The sequence below is a fragment of the Vulpes vulpes genome, chromosome 4, assembly GCF_048418805.1.
Source record: "Vulpes vulpes isolate BD-2025 chromosome 4, VulVul3, whole genome shotgun sequence".
Lineage (NCBI taxonomy): Eukaryota > Metazoa > Chordata > Mammalia > Carnivora > Canidae > Vulpes > Vulpes vulpes.
This window is the reverse complement of record NC_132783.1, coordinates 131,142,954-131,165,521: the sequence shown is the minus strand read 5'-3', so window position 1 is coordinate 131,165,521 and position 22,568 is coordinate 131,142,954. Positions and strand designations below refer to the sequence as shown.

Here is a 22,568-nt window from a genome sequence, read left to right as displayed (position 1 = left end):
TCTGCTTATTGGCTATGAATCCACACCTGTCCTTGCCACGCTTGGAGTTGAATTCAGTTTCTCTTCCCTGCTGCAATAGTCTCAAACAAAGTCTTCTGTGCCAGGTTTCACAAATGTCCACATAATTTCCTTTTTACAGGTTTAGTGTACATGGGAAATGGGCAAGGGGAGGGTAGCTGACAGTTTCCCTACCATGGTAACCAGAGAGAAGTCACAGAAGCCTTGTATTCCAAGTGCACTGGGAGCCACAAAAGATTTTAAATAGGGAGTGATGAGATCAGATCTCCATGTCATCAAGACAGTGATGTCAAGGAGGATGCTTCATGGGAACACATTAGAGGCATCACTCTTCATGGTGCCCTGGCTGCTCTTGATCTGATTTCAGCAATGGAAGTGGACCTGAGGAAGGACCTGCCACAAAAGTAACCTCACAAATTACCAGATGTTAGGTGAGAATAGCATGCTCGGTATGGGAGGGAGGAAGTTCCCAGCCAGGAAGCCTCATCCTTTAGCCCTGAGTTGGTCATTGGGGAAAATATATCCCAACAACACAAGAAACTGTCACATCTTCCTTGAAGGACAATTGCCACAGATCATTTCAAGTAGTTTCAAAAGAATTACAAAAATAAAACCATACTTCATACAAATGCACAGTCTCATACCTCAAGGACACACATTTCTACATGTGACATGTTCCTGATTGTGAATAACATTCTTACAATATCAGATTCACAAAATGGGTAGATACGAGACACCCGGTCTGGCAGACTTCTAAGAAAATATTTTGTTAGAATTAGCAAGTGAGTGGACCTTTTCTGTATCAATATATTTGATAGCAGCTCTTTCACTTTTTTAATTTTAAATGTTATAGGATCTGTTTCCCAAACCCAAAATTATGCAATCAAAAACTATGGTCCTCCTAGGGCCACTCCATATATCTGACATTTCCTTCTCTCAATTTTTAGCCCATGAGATAACATATATTTGAAAATTTTAAGGAGAAAATTCATTTAAGAAGGAAAATCAATTATGAGAAAATAATCATTTGAAGATGAAATATTTCATGAAAATCCTATACCAGAAAGGCAATCTTTAAGAAGAATTTAGGAAGAGAGAACAATTTTTTTTTTTGACCTCTGAACATTTTATTCCTCAAAGGGTATCCTGTTTTGCTGCTTCAACGCCTCAGAATTTTATTGTCGTTGGTCTCAGACACTGCCTTGCCATCCTTGATCTTGCGGGTGGTGGTCTTCTGGATGGTCTGCAAGGAGTTGCTGTTGTCCAGGATGTCAGTAAGACTGAAGTCCTCCCCATCTTCCAACAGGTGACGGTAGGTGGCAATCTCAGCCTCCAGCTTGACCTTGACATTCAGCAGGGCCTCATACCCCTGGGCCTGGTGCTGCCCCTCTGCCTGGGTCTGGGAAAGCTCTGACTCCAGGTGCAGCAGGACCCCATTGAGCTGCTCCATCTGCATTGTGTAGCGGGTCTCAACCTCCCTCAGGCTGTTCTCCAAGCTGGCCTTCAGATTTCTCATTGAGTCCAGGTTGATCTCCAAGGACTGGGCGGTACGTCTCAGCTCTGTGAGGATCATCTCAGCTTCTCCTATCTCAGCGGTCTGTATGGTGACCACTGTGGTGCTCTACTCGATCTGCTGGGACCAGTACTTGTCTAGCTCCTTCCAGTTCTTCTGAGCCAGCTCGTCATACTGGGCCCAGATATCTGCCCTGATCTTGCTGAGGTCCTGAGATTTGGAGGCATCCAACTCCACCATCAACTCAGAGTTGGCAATTTGGTTTTGTAGACCCTTTACTTCCTCCTTATGGTTCTTCTTCATGAAGAGCAACTCCTCCTTGAGAGCCTCGATCTCTGTCTCTAGCTGTAGCCAAGTGACATTGGTGTCATCAATGACCTTGCGGAGCCCATGGATGTCACTCTCCACAGACTGGCGCATGGCCAGATCCATCTCCTACTTGACTCGGAAGTCATCAGCAGCAAGCCAGGCATTGTCAATCTGCAGACCAATGTGGGCATTGTCCACAGCACTTGCAAAGATCTGAGCACTCAGGTCCTCGAAGATCTTGCCCCCAGTCTCTGACCTAGGGTCCCTTCTTCTCTAGGTGTTCCTGGATTTTCATCTCCAGTCTCTGATTATCAGCCTCTAGGCTCCTCACCCTCTCCAGGTAGGAGGCCAAGCAGTCATTCAGGTCTTGCATGGTCTCCTTCTCACCCTGGATGCCCCCATGCCCACCAGACCCCCAGCCATCCCCGTGGCGGGGCCCCAGACTCCCAGCCACCACAGAAGCTGGTGGAACAGGATACAGAGATCTGGGAGCCCAAGCGCCCCACGCTTGCATAGACGCTGACCGCCCTGCTGCTAATCAGCCAGACCCAGTGGCTGGGCAACTGCATGGAGCCCAGGGACCAGTAGTTGGAAGAGAAGGTAGAGTGGGTGGTGAAGCTCATGCTGCTCGGAGAGCAAGAGGGTGACTCAGGAGGCCAGGACTCAGGCTCGGGCCAAATTTTTTAATTATATGTATTTTATACAAACATAGAGAAGGAGGGAAGGAGGGAGACAAGACATGACAAAGCCACCAAACCACCACTCCATTGCCTGAATCTACCTTTGTCAATGAAGATAAAAAAACAACCGAACACATTGGTAGTCAAGCCACACGTTTTCTGGTTTATGTTCCTAGGAAATGAATATAATTCCTAAGGATTTACCACATAAAGGGTAGCATATTTGGGTGGCATATCTGTGGGGCAGATGGATACTTCCTAAATCAACAAAGTCCTGGGAACTGCCATACTCACTGGACCGGAGCCCCAGAGCCTCATGTGGAAGTCTGGGATCTGCACTCGAGGTCTCTCCATGACTACATTTTCAAGAGAGGGAATCCTGAGGAGGGAATTATGAAAAGTGAAAACCACAGCTTTGTGGCCAAAAAGCAGGCTCCAGGCCTGGGCAGCAAAGTATGTGCCCTACACAGGAGGGACTCAGGACAGAGACCACAGATGGAATCCTGAGAGGGTCATCCCTGTCCAAGTAGGACAGAGACCAGAGTTCCTGAGCTTGGACATGAGGTGAGAAGAAGGTTCAAGAGGAAGGTCCAACATAGAACAACTGGCCAATATGTTCTGTCCTATCATGAAGTATGAGGATGGAGAAAGGGCAGAGAGAATGACAAGTGTCAGGCATGCCGGATGCAATAAGCAGGGTTCTGTGTCTAGGGACAGGGACTGGAGAGGAAGCTGGGGCTGTCTGTGAAGGTTTGGGTAAGAATGAGGGGTCCATTCTTGGACCTGACTTGATGAGGGGCAAGTCAGGAAGCCAAGATCAAATTTGTAGACACTGAAAGTAGAACTGGGATGGCCAGGAGCTTCTGGGGCTGGTGGGGGGTGGGCAGGGATATGGGGAATTACTGTTTGATCAAACATGGCCTTTTGGTTGAGGAGGTAGAAACAGTTCTGGGATGGGTGGTGGTGATATTCACAGGACAATGTCAATGTGCTCAATGCCATGGACTCTACACTAAGTGGTTAAAACAGTAAATTTTATGTAATACACACTTTAACACAATTTAAAAGAAGAATCCCAAGAGTATTTCACAAGAATTTCTAAACAGAGGCAGAAAATAGTGAAGAGCAATTTGAGTGCCACCCTCAAGTGCCAATACGGAGAAGAAAACAGGGGTGTCCTGTGCTGGGGAAAGCCATCTATGACCAGTGGCTCCCCAAACACCTGTCAAGACTGAACCTCCATCAGGCCTTCTTCTGCTTCCTGGCCCCACACACCCACCTGGCCACCATGCCCAGCAGCTTCCCACAGAGCCACAGGGTGCCCAGGGTGACCACCAGCAGGAACAAGATGACGTCCAGCAGGTACTGCTCATGCCATGGCTGCTGCAAGGCATAGGGCTTGAGGTGTGCTGCACCCCCTGTCTGGAGGATGTGGTCGATCCAGCCCACCAGCCTCTGGGCAGGGGTCAGGGGGTGAGAGCGCCTGATGATGCTGGCAGCCACGGCTGCTGACTTGTACCTGTTGGCAGAGACGGGTGGGGCATTACTCATGTGACCTCAGAAGTCTTAGAGACCTGCATCTCACACACACTTTCATCCAAATGCACAAAAGACTCAGTTTGAAAGACTAGTTCTTGGCCTGGCCTTACCACAGTCTAGCTGGGTCCCACTGAAGAGTTCTAACTGGTCCCTCCATGGGGTGTGGCCCTGTGCTACAGGGAACACAAAGGAAATAAGAGACACACCTGGCCATCCAGGGGAGCTTACACTCTACTTTCTAGTAGAAAGTATAAGGGACACACAGTAAATTCAAACAGAATGAAATGGGGTGGTTACTGATCATAAGAAGTATTAAGACAGAAAAATTAATTATGATTGAGGAGGCTGGAGAATAAGGTATTTAGGACTGTCACACAAAGACCTCCTGTCTCTCTGAGGAGAGAACATTGACAATAAGTGTAGCTATCATGAAGGAGCCAGCCCTGTGAAAAGAAGGGAAGGATATATCCTAGGGAGCATCAATGACAAAGTGCCTGAGGCAGGAAACACTGGAGGACAAGAAGGTGACCTCCGGCCTCAGTGTAATTCCAGTATACGCACCCCCAAAATCTATGACTTCTCACACACCCTATGTATTTAGGGTCAGAGTCTTCACAACTCTTAAGATAGAAAACTATTCTCAGCATCTAACTTAAATTGCCTACTCTTGCTCTTAGAGGAAATAGGTTAACTGTTAGCATCACACACGCATAATTCTGTGTCTTGAAAGTTTCAGGTTTTGTTGCAAAAAAAAAAAAGCCACACAATGCCCTCTGTGTTTGATATCTTCATTTAGCCTAAATGACCACAAGCCCAAAGAGTTCCAGACCTCTTGTCTTCTATAACTTGCTTCATCTTCAGAGCCAACGTCTCTGCCTTGATCTGCTGTAGCTGGATAGAGACACCAAACTTTTTGGCCACTACTCGGACAATGTTTTCAGGCTGGTCTCCAAGGACAGGAATCCCTACCATGGGCACACCATGTTGGATGGCTTCCATTATGCTATTCATCCCACCATGGGTGACAAAAAGACGGATGCGTGGGTGAGCTGTTGCAAATCAGGAACAGAACAGAATATTTCATGGTGAAAACTTTCAGAACACCAAGGAGAAAGCATCAGGGTAGAAGAAAATACAAAGCATTTCAAGGTATGTTGGAGAAACTGGATTTACTGATTTAGCTTTTGACACACCCAAGAGTACGTATTCCAAGGTACAAAATACTGGCCTTGTCTCTGTGTAGAGATTCCTCTAAATCAGTACCTCTAAAACTAAGAACCCAGGGACAATTGCTGAGAACAATCATAAGCACAACATTTTCCTCCATCCCTTGTCTTCCATCCATCCTTGTCTTTCAACCCTGTCTTTTTCTTTTCTTCTCTATTGTCTCCCTATTATCTTTCCCAGTGTCACTCTTTCTGTTTCCACTCTTATTTTCTATCTCTGTCTCTCCTTCTCTGTCCCTGTCTCTCACTCTCCAGGTCTCTCACCCTCTAGGTCTCATGCTCTTTCCTTCACTAACCTTTTGCTTCCCTCTTATCTAAAGTCTTAACACTTTCGCTGACACCACATCTCATATGACATTCATCAAATTTATACTATATCTGCTTTCTCCTCGATTTCATAAGAAACTAAAATAGGCAATGATGGGCCACTCATCTCAGCATTTCCACCTCCTGTGTGCTCACCCCACTCTTATTTAGAGAAAACTAAAACAAGTACTGATAATGAAGAGTTCACCTCAGACACTGCCTCTCAATGGTGATGCACATCAGAATCCATTTGTATTTCTCTGAAAATCACAATTCTTTTCCCTACATCATGCCCTGTGAATATATGTGCAGAGTCATCTGTCTTAATTTCCCAATATATTAGTGAACTACAACACTGGGGACTAATCTCTGATGTAAACAGTGGTTGTGGCCCTGAGGGGCTTCAGAAGTAGCACAGAGCAATGACAACAATGGGGTGTAAGGATCCCTCTATTACCAGAGATTTTGATGGACAAAATAACTTGCTAAGGCTACAAGGTTAGTCAGCTTGACACTCAGATATCTTGGCACACCCTTCAGACACCATCAATACCAATTCTGGGGGATCCCTGGGTGGCGCAGCGGTTCGGCGCCTGCCTTTGGCCCAGGGCGCGATCCTGGAGACCCGGGATCGAATCCCACATCGGGCTCCCGGCGCATGGAGCCTGCTTCTCCCTCTGCCTATGTCTCTGCCTCTCTCTCTCTCTGTGACTATCATAAATAAATGATAATAATAAAAAAAATTTTAAAAAAAATACCAATTCTGTGAAAGCTTGAATATATCTTTTGTAGCATAGAATGTTTTAGTATGTGTGGGAGTGTGTGTTTATAATGGCACATTGGCCAAACAAATATTCAAGAGGCCAGGAACAACAGCGGCAAAAAATCCACAGTATGTGTCCACAAATTGTCTTGGATTGTATATGGACAACCTTGGTCTGTGCCAAATATAGAAAGGTCAAAACTACCTGATGACAATATCACTTATGGCTACAGGTATCAGGAGTGCGATAGAATAGGAAGAAGAAAACATGCCAGTTATACCCATTTGGAAAGTATAGCCTCATTTCCTAAGAACTCCAGCTAGCTACTCCATTTCTGTCCTCTCAAGATTACCTTTGGCTACCAGATGCCCCTTCCCATGTTGGCAGAGTTGCCCAGTGGAGCCCTGAAGATACATAAATGGAAAGAGAGAAGTAGATTGGATAGTCCTTACCCAAGAGGTCATTCTGGGGAAGCCAGTCCACAATCTTCACATTTGCTGCCAATTTGACATCTTTGGGCCAGTGAGAAGGATTGCACTTCCATATCACCCCTTGAGACAGATGAGCAAAGGCACCGTTCATCTCCCTGAGGACTTCCTGGGACTGATAGAGATTCACCATGGAGCCCAGGGCCACAAGGACAAAACCAGAGTCTCCAAACTTGGCAATGAAATTCTCAAATTCCTGGAGAGAGGTAAAAGAGGCAAGGAGTTGAACAGAGTTGCTCATGAATGCTTATATAGCCTTGAAATGAAAGTCATCTATGTATTGAATACACCCTCCTGTAGTGCCTAGACCTCACTGTCTTGAAGTGGCTCTCATAGCCCATGGGACACCTCAGTGCCATTGTGCCTGCAGGACTTGAAGTCATTTCTCTGAGACCTCAGGATACATCATACCACATAAATACTTTCAATAACCATGAATGGAAATGAAGAGAGCTTTAAATATGCAGGCATTACCACAATAGCCCACATTGCCCATGAGGCACTCAAAGCATACTGTGGCACCAACATCTAGATTCAGGACTTGCATGTATAACAATGTTTTGTTTTGCCTTTTTTATAACAATGTTTTATAGAAGTGGAAAGTCTATATGGTGGGAATCTCTTTCTTCATTGAAAATAGGCCCCAGTACCAGGGTCTTCCTCATCCTTCATTCTAGGTATGGGGAGATAGGGAAATTTAGGAATGTTCTAACACCAGACCAGAGAGTTATCTAGTGCCTAAGAGAGTGCCAGTTACTGTCTTGGCCCAGTAGGAGGCAGTATGCCTTCTGAAGACTGATGTAGATGTTGGAGAAATAGCTCTATCAGGTGTCTTCTTCATGGGCTTGTTATCCACCTGTCTGTCTTCTTTGTTGAGGGGTCTGCTAAGGTTTTTGGCCATTTTAAAACTATTAATTTATTGGCTTTTTATTGTTCTTACTGAATTTTAATAGTCCCTTGTATATTTTGTATATATAGTTGTGTAGTTGTGTGTATAAATGTATATTTTGAATAATGGTCTTTATCAGATATGTCTATGCAAATATTTATTATTGGTCTGTGAATACTCTTTTTATTCCCTTTACAATTCTGTCTTAGAACAAAAATGTTTAATATCAATTTAGCCCGTTTATCAACTCTATCATAGAAAATGTCTTACTATTAATGAGATGCAATCAAAAATGGAGTCTTTAACTGCTAGTAAGTGAGGCAGAAAAGAAAATTTGTGATATAAAAGACAAAATGATAGAGAATAAAGAAGCTGAAAAAAAGAGAGATAAACAACTATTGGATCACAAGGGGTGATCTCAAGAGATACCATAAGTGAAATAATATTAGAATAATTGAGATCCCAGAAAAAGAGGAACAGAGAGGAGGAGAAGGTATATTGGAGCAAATCATAGCTGAAAACATCCCTAATCTGGGGAAGGAAACAGGCATTCAACTCCAAGAGACAGAGAACCCCTCTCAAAACCAATAAAATAGGTCAACACTACAACACATAATAGTGAAGTTGGCAAATGTCAGAGACAAAGAGAAAATCCTAAAAGAAGCTCAGGATAAAGCTCTATAACCTACAAAGGTAGAAACATTAGACCGGTAGTAGACCTATCCATAGAGGCCTGTCAGGCCAGAAAAAACTGGCATGATATATTCAGGGACCTGAATAAGAAAAACATGCAGTTGAGAATACTTTATCTATCAAGGCTGTCATTCAAAGTAGAAGGAGATATAAAAAGCTTCCAGGACATAAAGAAAATAAAAGAATTTGTGATCACTAAACCAGCCTGCAAGAAATATTAAAGGGGATCCTTTAAGCAAAGAGATAGCTCAAAAGTAACATAGACCAAAAAGGAACAGAGATAATATACAGAAAAAGTGACTTTATAGGTATTACAATAGCACTAAATTCATATCTTCCAATAGTTATTCTGAATGTAAATGGGCTAAATGCCTCATTCAAAAGACACAAAGTATTAGATTGGATAAAAAAGTAAGACCTATCCATATCCAGTCTGTAAGAGGCTCATTTTAGACCCAAAGATGCTTCCAGATTGAAAGTAAGAGGGTGAAAAACCATTTATCATGCTAATGGACATCAAAAGAAAGCTGAGGTAACAATCTTTATATCAGACAAATTATGTTGACGCCAAAGACTATAATAAGAGATGAAGAGGGACACTATATTGTACTTAAAGGGTCTATCCAACAAGAAGATCTATCAATTGTAACTACTTATGCTCGTAACATGAAAGCAGACAATTATATAAACCAATTAATAACAAAATTAAAGAAACACATTGATAATAATACAGTAGTAGAGGACTTCAACACCCCCACTCACAGCAATGGATAAATCATCAAAGCAAAAGATCAATGAGGAAACAAAGGCTTTGAATGACACATTGGACCAAATGGATTTCACAGGTATATACAGAGCATTCCATCCTAAAGCAACAGAATACACATTCTTCTCCAGTGCACATGGAACATTCTCCAAAATAGATCACATACTGGGTCACAAATCAGGTCTCAGCCAATACCAAAAGATTGGGATCATTCCTTGCATATTTTTTGGACCACAATACTTTGAAACTTGAACTCAATTACAAGGGAGAATTTGGAAAGGACTCAAATACATGGAGGTTAAAGAGCACTTACTAAAGATGAATGGGTCAATCAGGAAATTAAAGAAGAATTTTAAAAATTCATAGAAACTAATAAAAATGAAAATACAACAGCTCAGAACCTTGGAGATGCAGCAAAGACTGTCCTAAGAGGAAACTATACAGCAATGCAAGCTTTTTCCAAGAAACAAGGAAAGTCTCAAATACACTATCTAATCATACCTAAAGGAGCCGGAGATAGAACAGAAAATAAAGCCTAAACTCAGCAGGAGAAGAGAATTAATAACGATTAGAGCAGAAATCAGTGAAATAGAAATCAAAAGAACAGTAGAACAGATTAACAAAACTACAAGCTGGTTCTTTGGAAGAATTAATAAGATCAATAAATCCCTAGCCAGACTTACCAAAAAGAAAAGAGAAAGGACAGAAATTAATTAAATCATGAATGAACAGGAGAGAACAGAACCAACACTGAAGAAAACAATTATAAAAAGATATCATGAGCAACTCTATGCCAAAAATTAGGCAACCTGGAAGAAATTGATGCATTCCTAGAAACTTATAACCCACCAACACTGAAAGAGGAAGAAATAGAAAAACCCAGCCAGCAAGGAAATTGAAGCAGTAATAAAAAATCTTCCAACAAACAAGAGTCCAGGGCCAGATGAATTCTCAGGGTGATTATGCCAAACATTTAAAGAATTAATACCTATTATTTTGAAGTTGTTTCAAAATATATAAGTGGAAGTTTTACATTCTATAGAAAGCATTACCTTAATCCTAAAACCAGACAAAGACCTCAACAAAAAGAATTACAGACCAATATCTCTGATGAACATGGACACCCAAATTCTCACCAAGATACTAGCAGGAGCCAGCAGTACATCAAAAGGATTACTCATCATGACCAAGTGGGATCTATTCCTGAACTGCAAGGGTGGTTCAGCATTCACAAATCAATCAATGTGATATATCACATTAATAAAAGAAAGGACAAGAGATACATGATCCACTTAATAGATACAGAGAAAGCATTTGACAAAATACAACATCCTTTCTTGATTAAAACTCTCCACATTGTACAGATAGAGGGAACATACTTCAATATCATAAAAGCCATCTACAAAAAAAAAAACACAGAAAACATCATCTCAATAGGGAAAAACTGAGAGCTTTTCCCCTAAGGGCAGGAACATGGAGGGATGTCCACTATCACTACTGCTTTTCAACACAGTACTAGAGGTCCTAGCCTCAGCAATCTGACAAAAGAAATAAAAGGCATCCAAATCAGCAAAGAAGTGGTCAAACTCTCATTCTTCATAGATGACATGATACTCTATGTGGAAAACCCAAAAGACTCCACCTTTAAATTGCTAGTACTCATATAGGAATTCAACAAAGTGGCAGGATATAAAATCAATGTACAGAAATCACTTACATTTTTATACACTAATAAGGAGACAGAAAAAAGAAATTAAGAAGTTCATCCCATTTACAATTGGACCAAAAAACCATAGGATAACTAGGAATAAACTTAACCAAAGAGGCAAAGGATATGTACTCAGAAAACTATAGAACAAAAAAAAAAAAAGAAAGAAAGAAAAAAAAAAGAAAAGAAAACTATAGAACACTCATGAAAGAAATTGAGAAAGACACAAAGACATGGAAAAATGTTCTATGCTCATGAATTGGAAGAACAAATATTGTTAAAACATCTATGTTATCTAGAGCAATCTATACAATCAATCTCAATCAATCTCTATCAAAATACCATGGACGTTTTTCACAGAGTTGGAAAAAATAATCCTAAAATATGGAACCAGACACTCCTGTAATAATCAAAGTAATCTCAAAAAAGAAAACCAAAGCTGGGGCATCACAATGCAGGACTTCAAGCTGTATTACTAAGCTATAATCATCAAGACAATATGATATTGGCACAAAAACAGACTCATAGATCAATGGAACAGAATAGAGAACCCAGAAATGGACCCTCAACTCTATGGCCAACTCTTCCTTGACAAAGTAAGAAAGAATATCCAATGGAAAGAAAGACAGTCTCTTCAAAATGGTGCTGGGAAAATTGGACAGCCGCATGCAGAAGAATGAAACGGGACCATCTCCTCAAACCATAAACAAAAATAGATTCAAAATGGATGAAAGACCTAAATGTGAAATAGGAATCCATCAAAATCCTAGAGAAGAACACAGGCAGCAACCTCTGTGACCTTGGCCGAAGCAACTTCTTGCTAGATGCATCTCCAAAGGCATGGGAAACAAAGGCAAAAATGAACCACTGGGACATCAAGATAAGAAGCTTCTGCACAGCAAATGAAACAGTCAACAAAACTAAAGGGCAGCCTACAGAATGGGAGAAGATATTTGCAAATATCCTATCAGATAAAGGGCTAGTATCCAAAATCTATAAAGAACTTATTAAATTCAACACCCAAAGAACAAATAATCCAGTCAAGAAATGGGCAGAAGGCATTGAACAGACATGTCTCCAAAGAAGACATACAAACGGCCAGCAGACACATGAAAAAATGCTACACATTACTCGGCATAAGGGAAATACAGATCAAAACCACAATGAGATTCCAACTCACACCAGTCAGAATGGCTAAAATTAACAAGTCTGGAAACAACAAATTTTGGTGAGGATGTGGAGAAAGGGGAACCGTCTTACACCGTTGGTGCGAATGTCAAGCTGGTACAGCCACTCTGGAAAACAGTATGGAGATTCCTCAAAAGTTTGAAAATAGAGATCCTCTATGACCCAGCAATTGCACTACTAGGTATTTATCCAAAGATACAAATGTATTGATCTGAAGAGACATTTGCACCTCAATGTTTATTATAGCAGCAATGTCCACAATAGCCACACTATGGAAAAAGCCCAGATGTCCATCGACAGATGAATGGATAAAGAAGATGTGCTATATATACATATATACACACATACACAATGGAATACTACTCATCCATCAAAAAATTGAAATCTTGCCATTTGCAATGACATAGTTGGAACTAGAGGTATTAGAGGTAATACTAGAGGTATTACACTAAATGAAATAAGTCAATCGAGGAATACAATTCTCATGTGACCTCACTCATATGTGGAATTTAAGAAACAAAAAAGAGGATGATAGGGGAAGGGAGGTAAAAATAAAACAAGATGAGATCAGAGAGGGAGACAAACCATATGACTTTTTTTTAAGACTCTTAATCATAGGAAACAAACTGAGGGTTGTTGGAGGTGAGGGAAGTGGGGGGATGGGGTAACTGGGTGACGGACATTAAGGAGGGTACATGATGTAATGAGCATTTAGTATTATATAAGACCAATGAATCACTGAACTCTACCTCTGAAACCAATAATACACTATATGTTAATTAATTGAATTTAAATGAAAAATAATTCCAGGGAAAATAACCTTTAAAAAAATAGAACATGCCTTAGGTTTTATATCTAAAAAGTAATGACCAAACACTAGTTCATCTATTTTCTCCTCTTTCCCCTCATAGGAGTTTCATATTTGCATCTTACATTTAGGTCAGTGATCCACTTTGAGTTAGTTCTTGTGAAGTGGTAATATCTGTGTCCATTTGTTGGAAAGACTATCTTATTTTTATGGTATTTCTTTTAATGCTTTATCAAAGATCATTTGACTAAATGTATGTGGGTCTATGCATACATACTCCTTATTCTATTTCATTGATCTATTTGTCTATTCTTTTGCTTATACCACACTGCCTTGATTATTTTAGCCATATAGTATGTCATGGTGTTGACTAATGTCAGTCCTCCACCTTAATTCTTCATCTTCAATATTGTGTTGGCTCATCAGGGCTTTTGCCTCTCCATGCAAATTTGAGCATCAGTTTATTAATATATACAAAATAACTTGCTGCAATTTTCAACAGGATTGCATTGATTCTATAAATCAAATTAGATATAATGAACATCTAGCAATATCAAGACTTCCTATCCATGAACATAGACTTTCTCTCCACTTATTTAGTTCCTTAATCTCTTTCATCAGCTTTTTGTAGTTTTCTTCATATAAATCTCATATATGTTTTGTTACATTTATTCCCAAGATTTTATATTTGGTTGTGCTCATGTAAATGGCATAGTGCTTTAATCTCACATTCCTCCTGTTCATTGCTGATATATACAAAAAAGATGGGCTTGATATTTAACTTATATCCTTTGATACTGCTATAATTGCTTATTAGTTGCAAGAATCTATTTCTTGACTCAGAGTTTTGAAATGGACTATCAACGTCATCTGTGAACAAAAAGAGTTTATCTCTTCCTTCCTTATTTCATTGCTTTTTATACCTTTTTTCATCTTAATTTACTAGAACCTCCAATATAAGACTGTAAAGCAGAGGAAGGGGACATATTTTACTTGTACTCGATGAGCTATCCTTTCATTTTCCATATAGTGTTTTCAATACAGAGAAGTGTTTAATCCTGATACAGTCTTATTTATCTATTTTCTTCCTTTGTGACTTATGCTTTTGGTGCTTTTGGTGTCACATCTACAAACTATTGTCAAATCCAAGTCCATGCAATTTATCCCTTTTTCTCTAGGAATTTTTTTTTTTTTACTTTTAGCTCTTTATTTAGGCCATTGATCCATGTTTAGTTAATTTCAGTATGTAGTGTGAGGAAGGCTCATACAACATTATCTTTCACGTGAATGAATATCCAGTGGTACCAGCACCATTTGTTGAAGAGACTATTCTCTCCATTGATTGCTCCTTGCACCCTTATCATAAATTATTTGGTCATAGTTGTACGAGTCATCCAACTCTGTTCTTTTTCATATTAATTTGGTTATTCAGTGTCTTTTACATTTCCATGTGAATTTGAAGATTGGTTTTCCTATTTCTCCAAAAAAATAATAATAAGGCCCTTCAGTTGTTGATAGGATTAGAAAAAAATCTATAGATCACTTTTAGTAGTATTGCTTTCTTAATAATATTAAGTAACACCATCCATGGTCTGGAGAGGTCTTTCAATTTATTTAGGTCTTCCTGAATTTCTTTCAGCAAATTTGTAGTATCCAGTGTACATGTCTTTCACCTCCTCAGTTTAACTGGATGCTGCTGTAAGTAGAATATTTACCTAATTTCATTTTCAGAGTGTTTATAACCACTGTATGGAAACACAATTCATATTTGCATATTGATATTTTTCCCTGCAATTTTGCTAGTTTTGTTAGACATAGTATATGAATCATACACCAAAAAGAATTTTCTATATATAGGATTATGCCATATGAAATCCAAATATTTCTACATTGACCATTCCCATTTGGATGCCTTATATTTCTTCTTCTTGCCTACTTGCTCTGTCTAGGGCATATCTGAATAGCAGTGATGTAAGTAGGCATCTTAGGCAGCACAATTTTAGTCTATTTATAGAGTATGATGTTAGCTTATTTCATAAATGCTCTATCACATTCAAGAAGTACTTTTCTATTTCTAGTATTATGAGTGTTTTTATCATGAAACAGTGTTAGTTTGTCAAATGTCCTTTCTGCGTCTCTTGAGATAATATGCTTTTTTACCCTTCACTCTATTAATGTGTTATATTATGCTGATTGACTTTGTTATATTAAACTATTTATAAAATATTCTTTATCTCTTGTAAAAGTTTTGACATCAGTCTATTTTGTCTGATATAACTTAGTATGTAGCCACCTCCAGATGATTCTTAAAGAAGTTCATGACGTAATATCCCCCAAATTAGATTAATATGTTTTTGTCAATTCTGCAAAACATCTATTTCTTCCTTTCTCTGCATTTGCTGGCTGTCCCCAGCTGCCAGCCTTTTACCTCATTGTGCAATCCTGGCCCTATTTAACTCTATCCTGCACAACACTCTAAGAACTACCATCCTAAAGGACAACTAAAGCCAACTAAAATTGGCTTTGTTGTCATTTGACATTTACAAGATCAATGTAAATCTATAACTTAAAACTGGCAAGGGCAGAGCATGATGTCATAATAAGAAGCTACATAGTCCCAGCCCTTCACAGATTAAATGAAAGGACAAAAAAAGCTAAAGATTGACTCAAATAAATTTTATAGGACTTGGGAAAATACTCAATGATATGGAGGAACCAAACATATGTGATGTGATTCAAGGAAAAAAAAAAAAAAAACACTACAAACAGTGATAATTTCCTTGGCATTTTTACTCTCTTCCTGGAGTGCCATGCCAGATCCAGAGGCAGCAGTCCTGGCCCTGCCTTCAGCAGCAGGAGTAGAACTGAAACAATTTGCAACATTGTAACCACTTTATAGGCTCCCAAGTGACAAATGTAAGTCTCACCAGACTTGGAGCTCTGACTGGGAATGGCAATATAGCTCCGATATCAGGCTGGTGGGAGTCTCACAAGACGGTAGAAGTTACCATGCCAGGGAAAACCTTCAGGGCTACCATAGACTTAGAATCTTGAGGGCAAGAGATTATGGAAATAAAATACAACAGAACACCTAATACCCTGAGCAGACTTTGGGTAAGACTCTGGGAATGTAAGACATTAATATTAGACAACTATACAAAAAGAATTGGGTGAATAAAAGTATACACAAAGGCCAGATAGAAAAAATGCTTAGGAAGTACCTAAGAATACTCTAAGTTGTCTTCCCTGGCTGACCCAAAATATTAAAACGTTCCCCACTAATTAGTGAAAGTGTTCCATGGCAGCCTGCAAATACAAGTAGAGGTGACTGTTTTTAAAAATGCCCAAAACTTTCTACAAACGATCACAAGACAAACCAAAGAAAGAATAGAAAGCCAAAATGTGTCATTTAAAGGAACAAAATAAATCTCTAGAAACTCTCATTGAACAAACAGATATTGGACTAACTAAACAAGAGCTTTAAAATTGCCTAACATGTGCAAAGAGCTCAAGAAAAACATGGACAAAGATCTAAAGGAAATCAAGAAGACAATATATGAACAAACAGATAATAGCAAGAGAAGACAAATTATTTTTCTAAAAGAACAAACTAAATAAAACAAAAATTCATCAAAAAATGAATAGATAAAGAAGTTGTGGTCTATGTATACAATATAAATAATAGTGAAAGGGAATATAAGGGAAGGGAGAAGAAATGTGTGGGAAATATCAGAAAGGGAGACAGAACATAAAGACTCCTAACTCTGGGAAACGAACTAGGGGTGGTGGAAGGGGAGGAGGCGGGGGGTGGGGGTGAATGGGCGACGGGCACTGAGGGGGGCACTTGACGGAATGAGCACTGGGTGTTATTCTGTATGTTGGTAAATTGAACACCAATAAAAAATAAATTTATTATAAAAAATGGAATATTACTCAGCCATTAGAAACAACAAATACCCACCATTTGCTTCGACATGGATGGACCTGGAGGGTATTATGCTGAGTGAAATAAGTCAATCGGGAAAGGACAAACATTATATGGTCTCATTCATGTGGGGAATATAAAAATTAGTGAAAGGGAATAAAGGGAAAGGAGAGAAAATGAGTGCAAATATCAGTGAGGGTGACAAAACATGAGAGACACCTAACTCTGGGAAATGAACAAGGGGTAGTAGAAGGGGAGGTGGGCGGGGGGTGGGGGTGACTGGGTGATGGACATTGAGGGGGGCACTTGGCAGGATGAGCACTGGGTGTTATGCTATATGTTGGCAAATTGAACTCCAATTAAAAAAATATTTTAAAAAAGTAAAGGTAAGATTAGACACTAAAAAAAGTAAAATAAAAAAATACAGTAACTGAATTGAAAAATTCACTGGAGTAATTCAATGCAGACCCAAACAGGAGAAAAACTTAGTTCTCTCGAAGATAGGTCATCTAAAATATCAAGTCTAAAGACCAAAAAGGAGAAAGGATTTTAAAAAAGTGAATAGAGTGTCAGGGACTCATATGACCCCCTCATGTGGATTAATATATGCATTGTGGAGGTCACAGAAGAAGAGAAAGAGAAAAGAGCAGAAATATTGCTTCAAAAAATAATGGCACATGACAAGATATTATATGTAGACAACTCTAAGATTCTTCACATACCAAAAAAACTGTCACAATTAATAAGCAATTTATAAAAATAGCAAGAAACAAAATCAACTCGAAATATCAAATGTATTACTATATATTAATAAGGAACATTTCAAGAAAATTAGAAAACCAATTCCAGTTACAATAGAATCAAAGAATAAAAATATACTCAGGAGTAAACTTGACCAAGGAGGTAAAAGATTTTACATTGAAAGCTAAAAGACATCGCTGAAGGAAATATAAAAAGACACAAATAAATGGAAAAAGAAATCCAGGCTTCATGGATTAGAAGACTTTATTACTTCAGTACTTCAAAGAAGTCAGTACTTCCCAAGATGATTCACAGATACCATGCAAACTCTATCAATAGTGAACAATCTTCTCTTTTGGCAGAAATAAAAAAAAAAAAACTATCCTAAATTTGATATGGAATTTCAAAAACACTGAGTGCCCAAGACAGTATAAGAAAAAAAGTACAGGGTTGGAGGTCTCATATTTCCTGATGCCAAAGGATACTACAAAGCTATAATATTCAAAATAATGTGCTATGACAAAAGGACGTATGTATAGATCAACAAGGTAAAATAGAAAGTCCAGAAATATCCCCAGGTATATTTAGTCAAATAACTTTTTTGACAAAGGTGCCAGACCATTCATTAGGTAAAGACAGTCTTTTCAGCAAATGGCACTGGAAAACTGGATATTCACATGCAAAATACTGAAGTTGAACCATTACATTATACCATATACTAGGTCAACCTAAAACAGAGGAGAGACCTAAAAATATGAGCTATATGTATAAAATCCTTAGAACATACAGAGAGAACTCTTTATGTAACTGAACTTGGCAGTGGTTTCTTGGATAAGACACCAATAGCACAGGCAACAAAACAAAAAATAGTTAAATTGGATTTCAACAAAAAGAAAAGCTCTGTGTGTCAAAAGACACTATCAAAATAGTGAAAGGGCAACCCAGGGAAAGGAGAAATATTTGCAAGTCATAAATCTAAAAAGATTGATTGCCAGATTATATAAAGAACTACTCTACCCAAAAAACAAACATGATTCAAAAATGGGCAAAGACTTGAGCAAGTATTTCTCCAAAGAAGATACATAAATGGCCAATAAGCTTATGAAATGGTAAACTTCACTAATCAGGGAAATTCTAATCTAATCACAATGAGACACCACTTCCCACCCATTAGGATAGCTAAGAACAATTTTTTTAATCACATAAAGAAAACAGAAAATGACAAATGTTTGTGAAGATATGGAAAAGTTGGAACTCTTACACATTATTGGTGGAAATGTTAACCGGGACAGCCACTGTGAAAGACTGTATGGCAGTTCCTCAAAAAATGAAATATGCAATTATCCTATGACCCAGAAATTCCATTTCTCAGTATATTACCAAAAGAATTAAAAGTAGGGATTCCAACAAATATGTGTACACTACTGTTCATAGCAGCATTATTCACCTTAGACAAAAGTGGAAGTAACCCATGTGCCTAAGGACAGATAAATAGATAAATAAATGTGGTATATACATACACAATGAAATATTACTCTGCCCAAAAAGGAAAGAACTTTGGACACATACTACAACATGGATGAATCTTGAAGACATTATGCAAAGTGAAATAAGCTATCACAGAAGAACAAATATTGTATGATTCCACCTGTATAAGGTGCGTAGAGTAGTCAAATTCATACAGACAAAAGAAGAGTAGTGGTTGCCAGGGTCTGGAGGCAGAGAGGAAATGAGGAGTCACTGTTGAGTGGGTATGAGGTTTCAGTTTGGGAAGAGGAAAATGTTCTGGAGATGGATGTAGGTAACGGTTGCACAACAGTGTGGAAGTTCTTAATGCCCCTGAACTGTACCCTTCACTATGGTTAAGATGGTAAATTTTATACTATGTATATTTGATCACAATTTTTTAAAATGGGAAAAAGAAGAAAAATTATATAAGCATCTGTTATCTCACAGATTACACACCTTAAATTCCATTATTCTCCTCCCTAATAACTCCTGTCTCAATTCCAAAACTTACCCACCATCATGTCAGGTAGGACATGTGTTTTGGCCTTGTCTTATTTGTGCAATTGAATCTTCCACTACTCTAGTCTGGCCAATGCCACTGAGGGAACCCAGTCTCATGGCCGTCTTACTTACACCTCCACACATTGGAGCCCCTGTCTTCTCAACCTGCTGCATCTTCCTCCCCAGTTCCATTTCTTAAAAAATGCCACCATGAATCAAAGTCCATTTTGCCCATGAATCATTCCCCAAAATTTTCTGTTCACTCAATGCAAGGTCAGTAGGGGAAGGGTAGATATTTTGGCACCTGGGAAGCCCAGGCCAGGTTTAGGCCTTTGCTGTCCTGAGCTGAATAGTACTGGGAATATTATGTACACCACCTGATTGTCTGTCCTCGCCTTTATAAAATTGGAGATCATCACTATTCCCTCAAAGTGGCACGATATACAATGTATGAGATAACTTCTGTACAATAGCAACCCAGCACCTACAGGCAACGGGCAGCCACTAATCATAGCTTTAATTCTTTTTGATAACTTTGAGAGCAGTAGTTTTGAGTTCAGGCTCTGCATTCAGACTACCTGGGTAGCATTTAAAACTTAAAATAGGGATCCCTGGGTGGCGCAGCGGTTTGGCGCCTGCCTTTGGCCCGGGGCGCGATCCTGGAGACCCGGGATCGGGTCCCACGTCGGGCTCCCGGTGCATGGAGCCTGCTTCTCCCTCTGCCTGTGTCTCTGCCTTCCTCTCTCTCCATGACTATCATAAATAAATAAAAATTTAAAAAAATTAAAAAAAATAAAATAAAAATAAAACTTAAAATACGTAGACCCAATCCCAGACCAATCAAATCAGAACATCTCGGCTGAGCCAGGAGTTAGGGCTCTACACGAAGGAGCCATTGGAGATGATGCCTGCAGATCTAGCCATCATTTACACCCAGTCCCACCTCATTACATTATGTCTCTCTCTCTCTTTTTTATATTTAGTTATGGATAAACAATCTCCTTAAAAATCCTTTCATGTGGTAGACTCCCACTTCGTAAGTATTTGCCTGTGATCATAAAAATTGAAAATTAAAATATCAACATGTTGAAGCATTTTTACCAGAAGGCTAGGACCAGGGTAAGGAACAGTTTAGGGCTGTTACCTGAAGAAATTCTCAATAATAGGGTCAGGTAGGACCTAACAGTACTTCCATGACCTTTACAGAAAGGGCTTCCTGAAATGTGGGTCCTGGGATAAGCAAGATGGCAGAGTGGGAAGCCCTAGCACTCCTTCCCCCTAAAAACATGCCAATTCTTGGCAACATTTCATGCTCAAATTCTCCTTATAAGAAATCCAGAATCTAAATAAAAGGGTACCTCAGCCAAATGTGTAACCAGTCTCACTGAAGCCAGAGGATAGTTATGAAAATATCCTCTCATATCTCACTTGTGACATAAGCCAATAACAGAAAAGCAAATATTGCAGAATTTCACTTATATGTAGCATCTAAAATAGTCAAGTTCATAGAATCAAAAGTAGAAGTTGGTTTCCAGGGCTTGGGGGAAGGGGATAATAGGGACTTACTATTCCATGGAGAGGAAGAGTTATGAAGTTAAGTGAGATGAATAAGATGTAGAAATCTGATGCGCAACATGGTACCTACAGTCAATAGTTTATATTGTACTTTCAAAAATTTGTTAAGGGGGTAGATATCATACTAAGTGTTTTTACCAAAATAAAATAAAATTTAGAATAAAATAGAATACAATAAAATAGACTAGAAAATTAAAAATAAAATAAAAATGTATATTCTAGGTGTTTTGCTTGTCTCACCCTGCTTCAATCCCTGTGCCCACCGGGAGGGGAACCACTAATTCTACACTGAGGAGCTTTACATGAAGTCCACATTGAGAGCTACAGTTTTACTTACTTGTGGCACTGGTTTAACAGGTCTGACCATTAAGCCTCCAACGTACACAGTGTTGGGGAGCAGGGGCCGAGCAAATTCAAGGGCAAAGTCAGAGTTAACAAACCACAGCTCTGCTTTCTTTAGAAGATGAGACAAAACTGGCCTAGCACCTTCCGGGAAATGTTCCTTGATGGTCTTGTCAAATGTAGATTGGATTTGCCATTGTTTCATGAAGAAATCAAAGAACATCAGAAAATTCTTCACTCGGCTCCAGAAATCCATGCAGTCAGTTAACAAGGAATGGAATACTGGAACATAAGACACAGGGCTTGGTAGCCCAAGGTCCACACTGCCAAAGGGGGTGGGAAGAATTGACACAAATGGCTTCCCAAGCTTCTCGGCAATCAGAAAAGAACAGAAGTCAAATGCTTCAACAAATACCAGGTCAAAATTCTCATTTTTTAAGGAATCCATGATGTCACTTCTCCTTAGCAAATTACTGCATTGAATCCCCAATTGTTCCATTAACTTTACAAGGTTGTCAAATGCTTCTCTGTAAAAAAAAAAAAAAAAAAAAAAAAAGTAAAGTAAGGGCAAACATTCACTGGAGGTGTTAATTTCACAATACATAAAGGAATCTTGGGCTACAAAGAAAATATCCCAGGTAAGTGAGACCGTACCTGGCAGCAGACCACCTATTTTACCAGTGTTCAACAAATAACTGTTCTGGTCACTCTCCTCTGGGTGTTCTATTTCTTAAAATGTTCTCACTCTCTCCCATCCCCTTTCTCCAGCCAATCATATCCACCCACCATCCATGCCAATTCAAGAGCCTTCCACTGTGGGAGCCATCTCTGACTATAGCAGACCTCACAATTCGATGTCTACCTGATACATTCCGTGATGCTCTCTTTAACTTTCATCTCTATGAACATTATCTGACTTTTTATGAGTGACAGTCTTCTTTACCAGTCTACCTGTGGAAGTAACTTGGTAGCAGAGTCCACAGTATTGATAATATAGCCATGTTCTGTTCCTTAAGTTTTGTACATTCTCCATTTGACAGATGACCTCACACAAGGAACTATCTGATGGTAGTATTAGAA

General features: G+C 39.2%; 1 protein-coding gene and 1 pseudogene across 1 annotated transcript in view; both read right to left on the bottom strand.

The window, feature by feature from the left end:
* Window positions 1-1,120: 1,120 nt before the first annotated feature.
* On the bottom strand, window positions 1,121-2,463 carry LOC112933545 (keratin, type I cytoskeletal 18 pseudogene; annotated as a pseudogene).
* A 40-nt stretch (window positions 2,464-2,503) lies between these two features.
* The window catches only part of LOC112933538 (UDP-glucuronosyltransferase 3A1-like), a 55,820-nt gene continuing 35,755 nt past the window's right edge, over window positions 2,504-22,568 (bottom strand). Inside the window, exons 11-14 of the mRNA XM_072757097.1 lie at window positions 21,484-22,015; window positions 6,808-7,039; window positions 4,889-5,108; window positions 2,504-4,039 (exon numbers count right to left, since the gene is read on the bottom strand). Coding sequence (XP_072613198.1) covers window positions 3,763-4,039; window positions 4,889-5,108; window positions 6,808-7,039; window positions 21,484-22,015 — 1,261 coding nt within the window. The 3' untranslated portion in view covers window positions 2,504-3,762. The remainder of the gene's footprint in view (window positions 4,040-4,888; window positions 5,109-6,807; window positions 7,040-21,483; window positions 22,016-22,568) is intronic.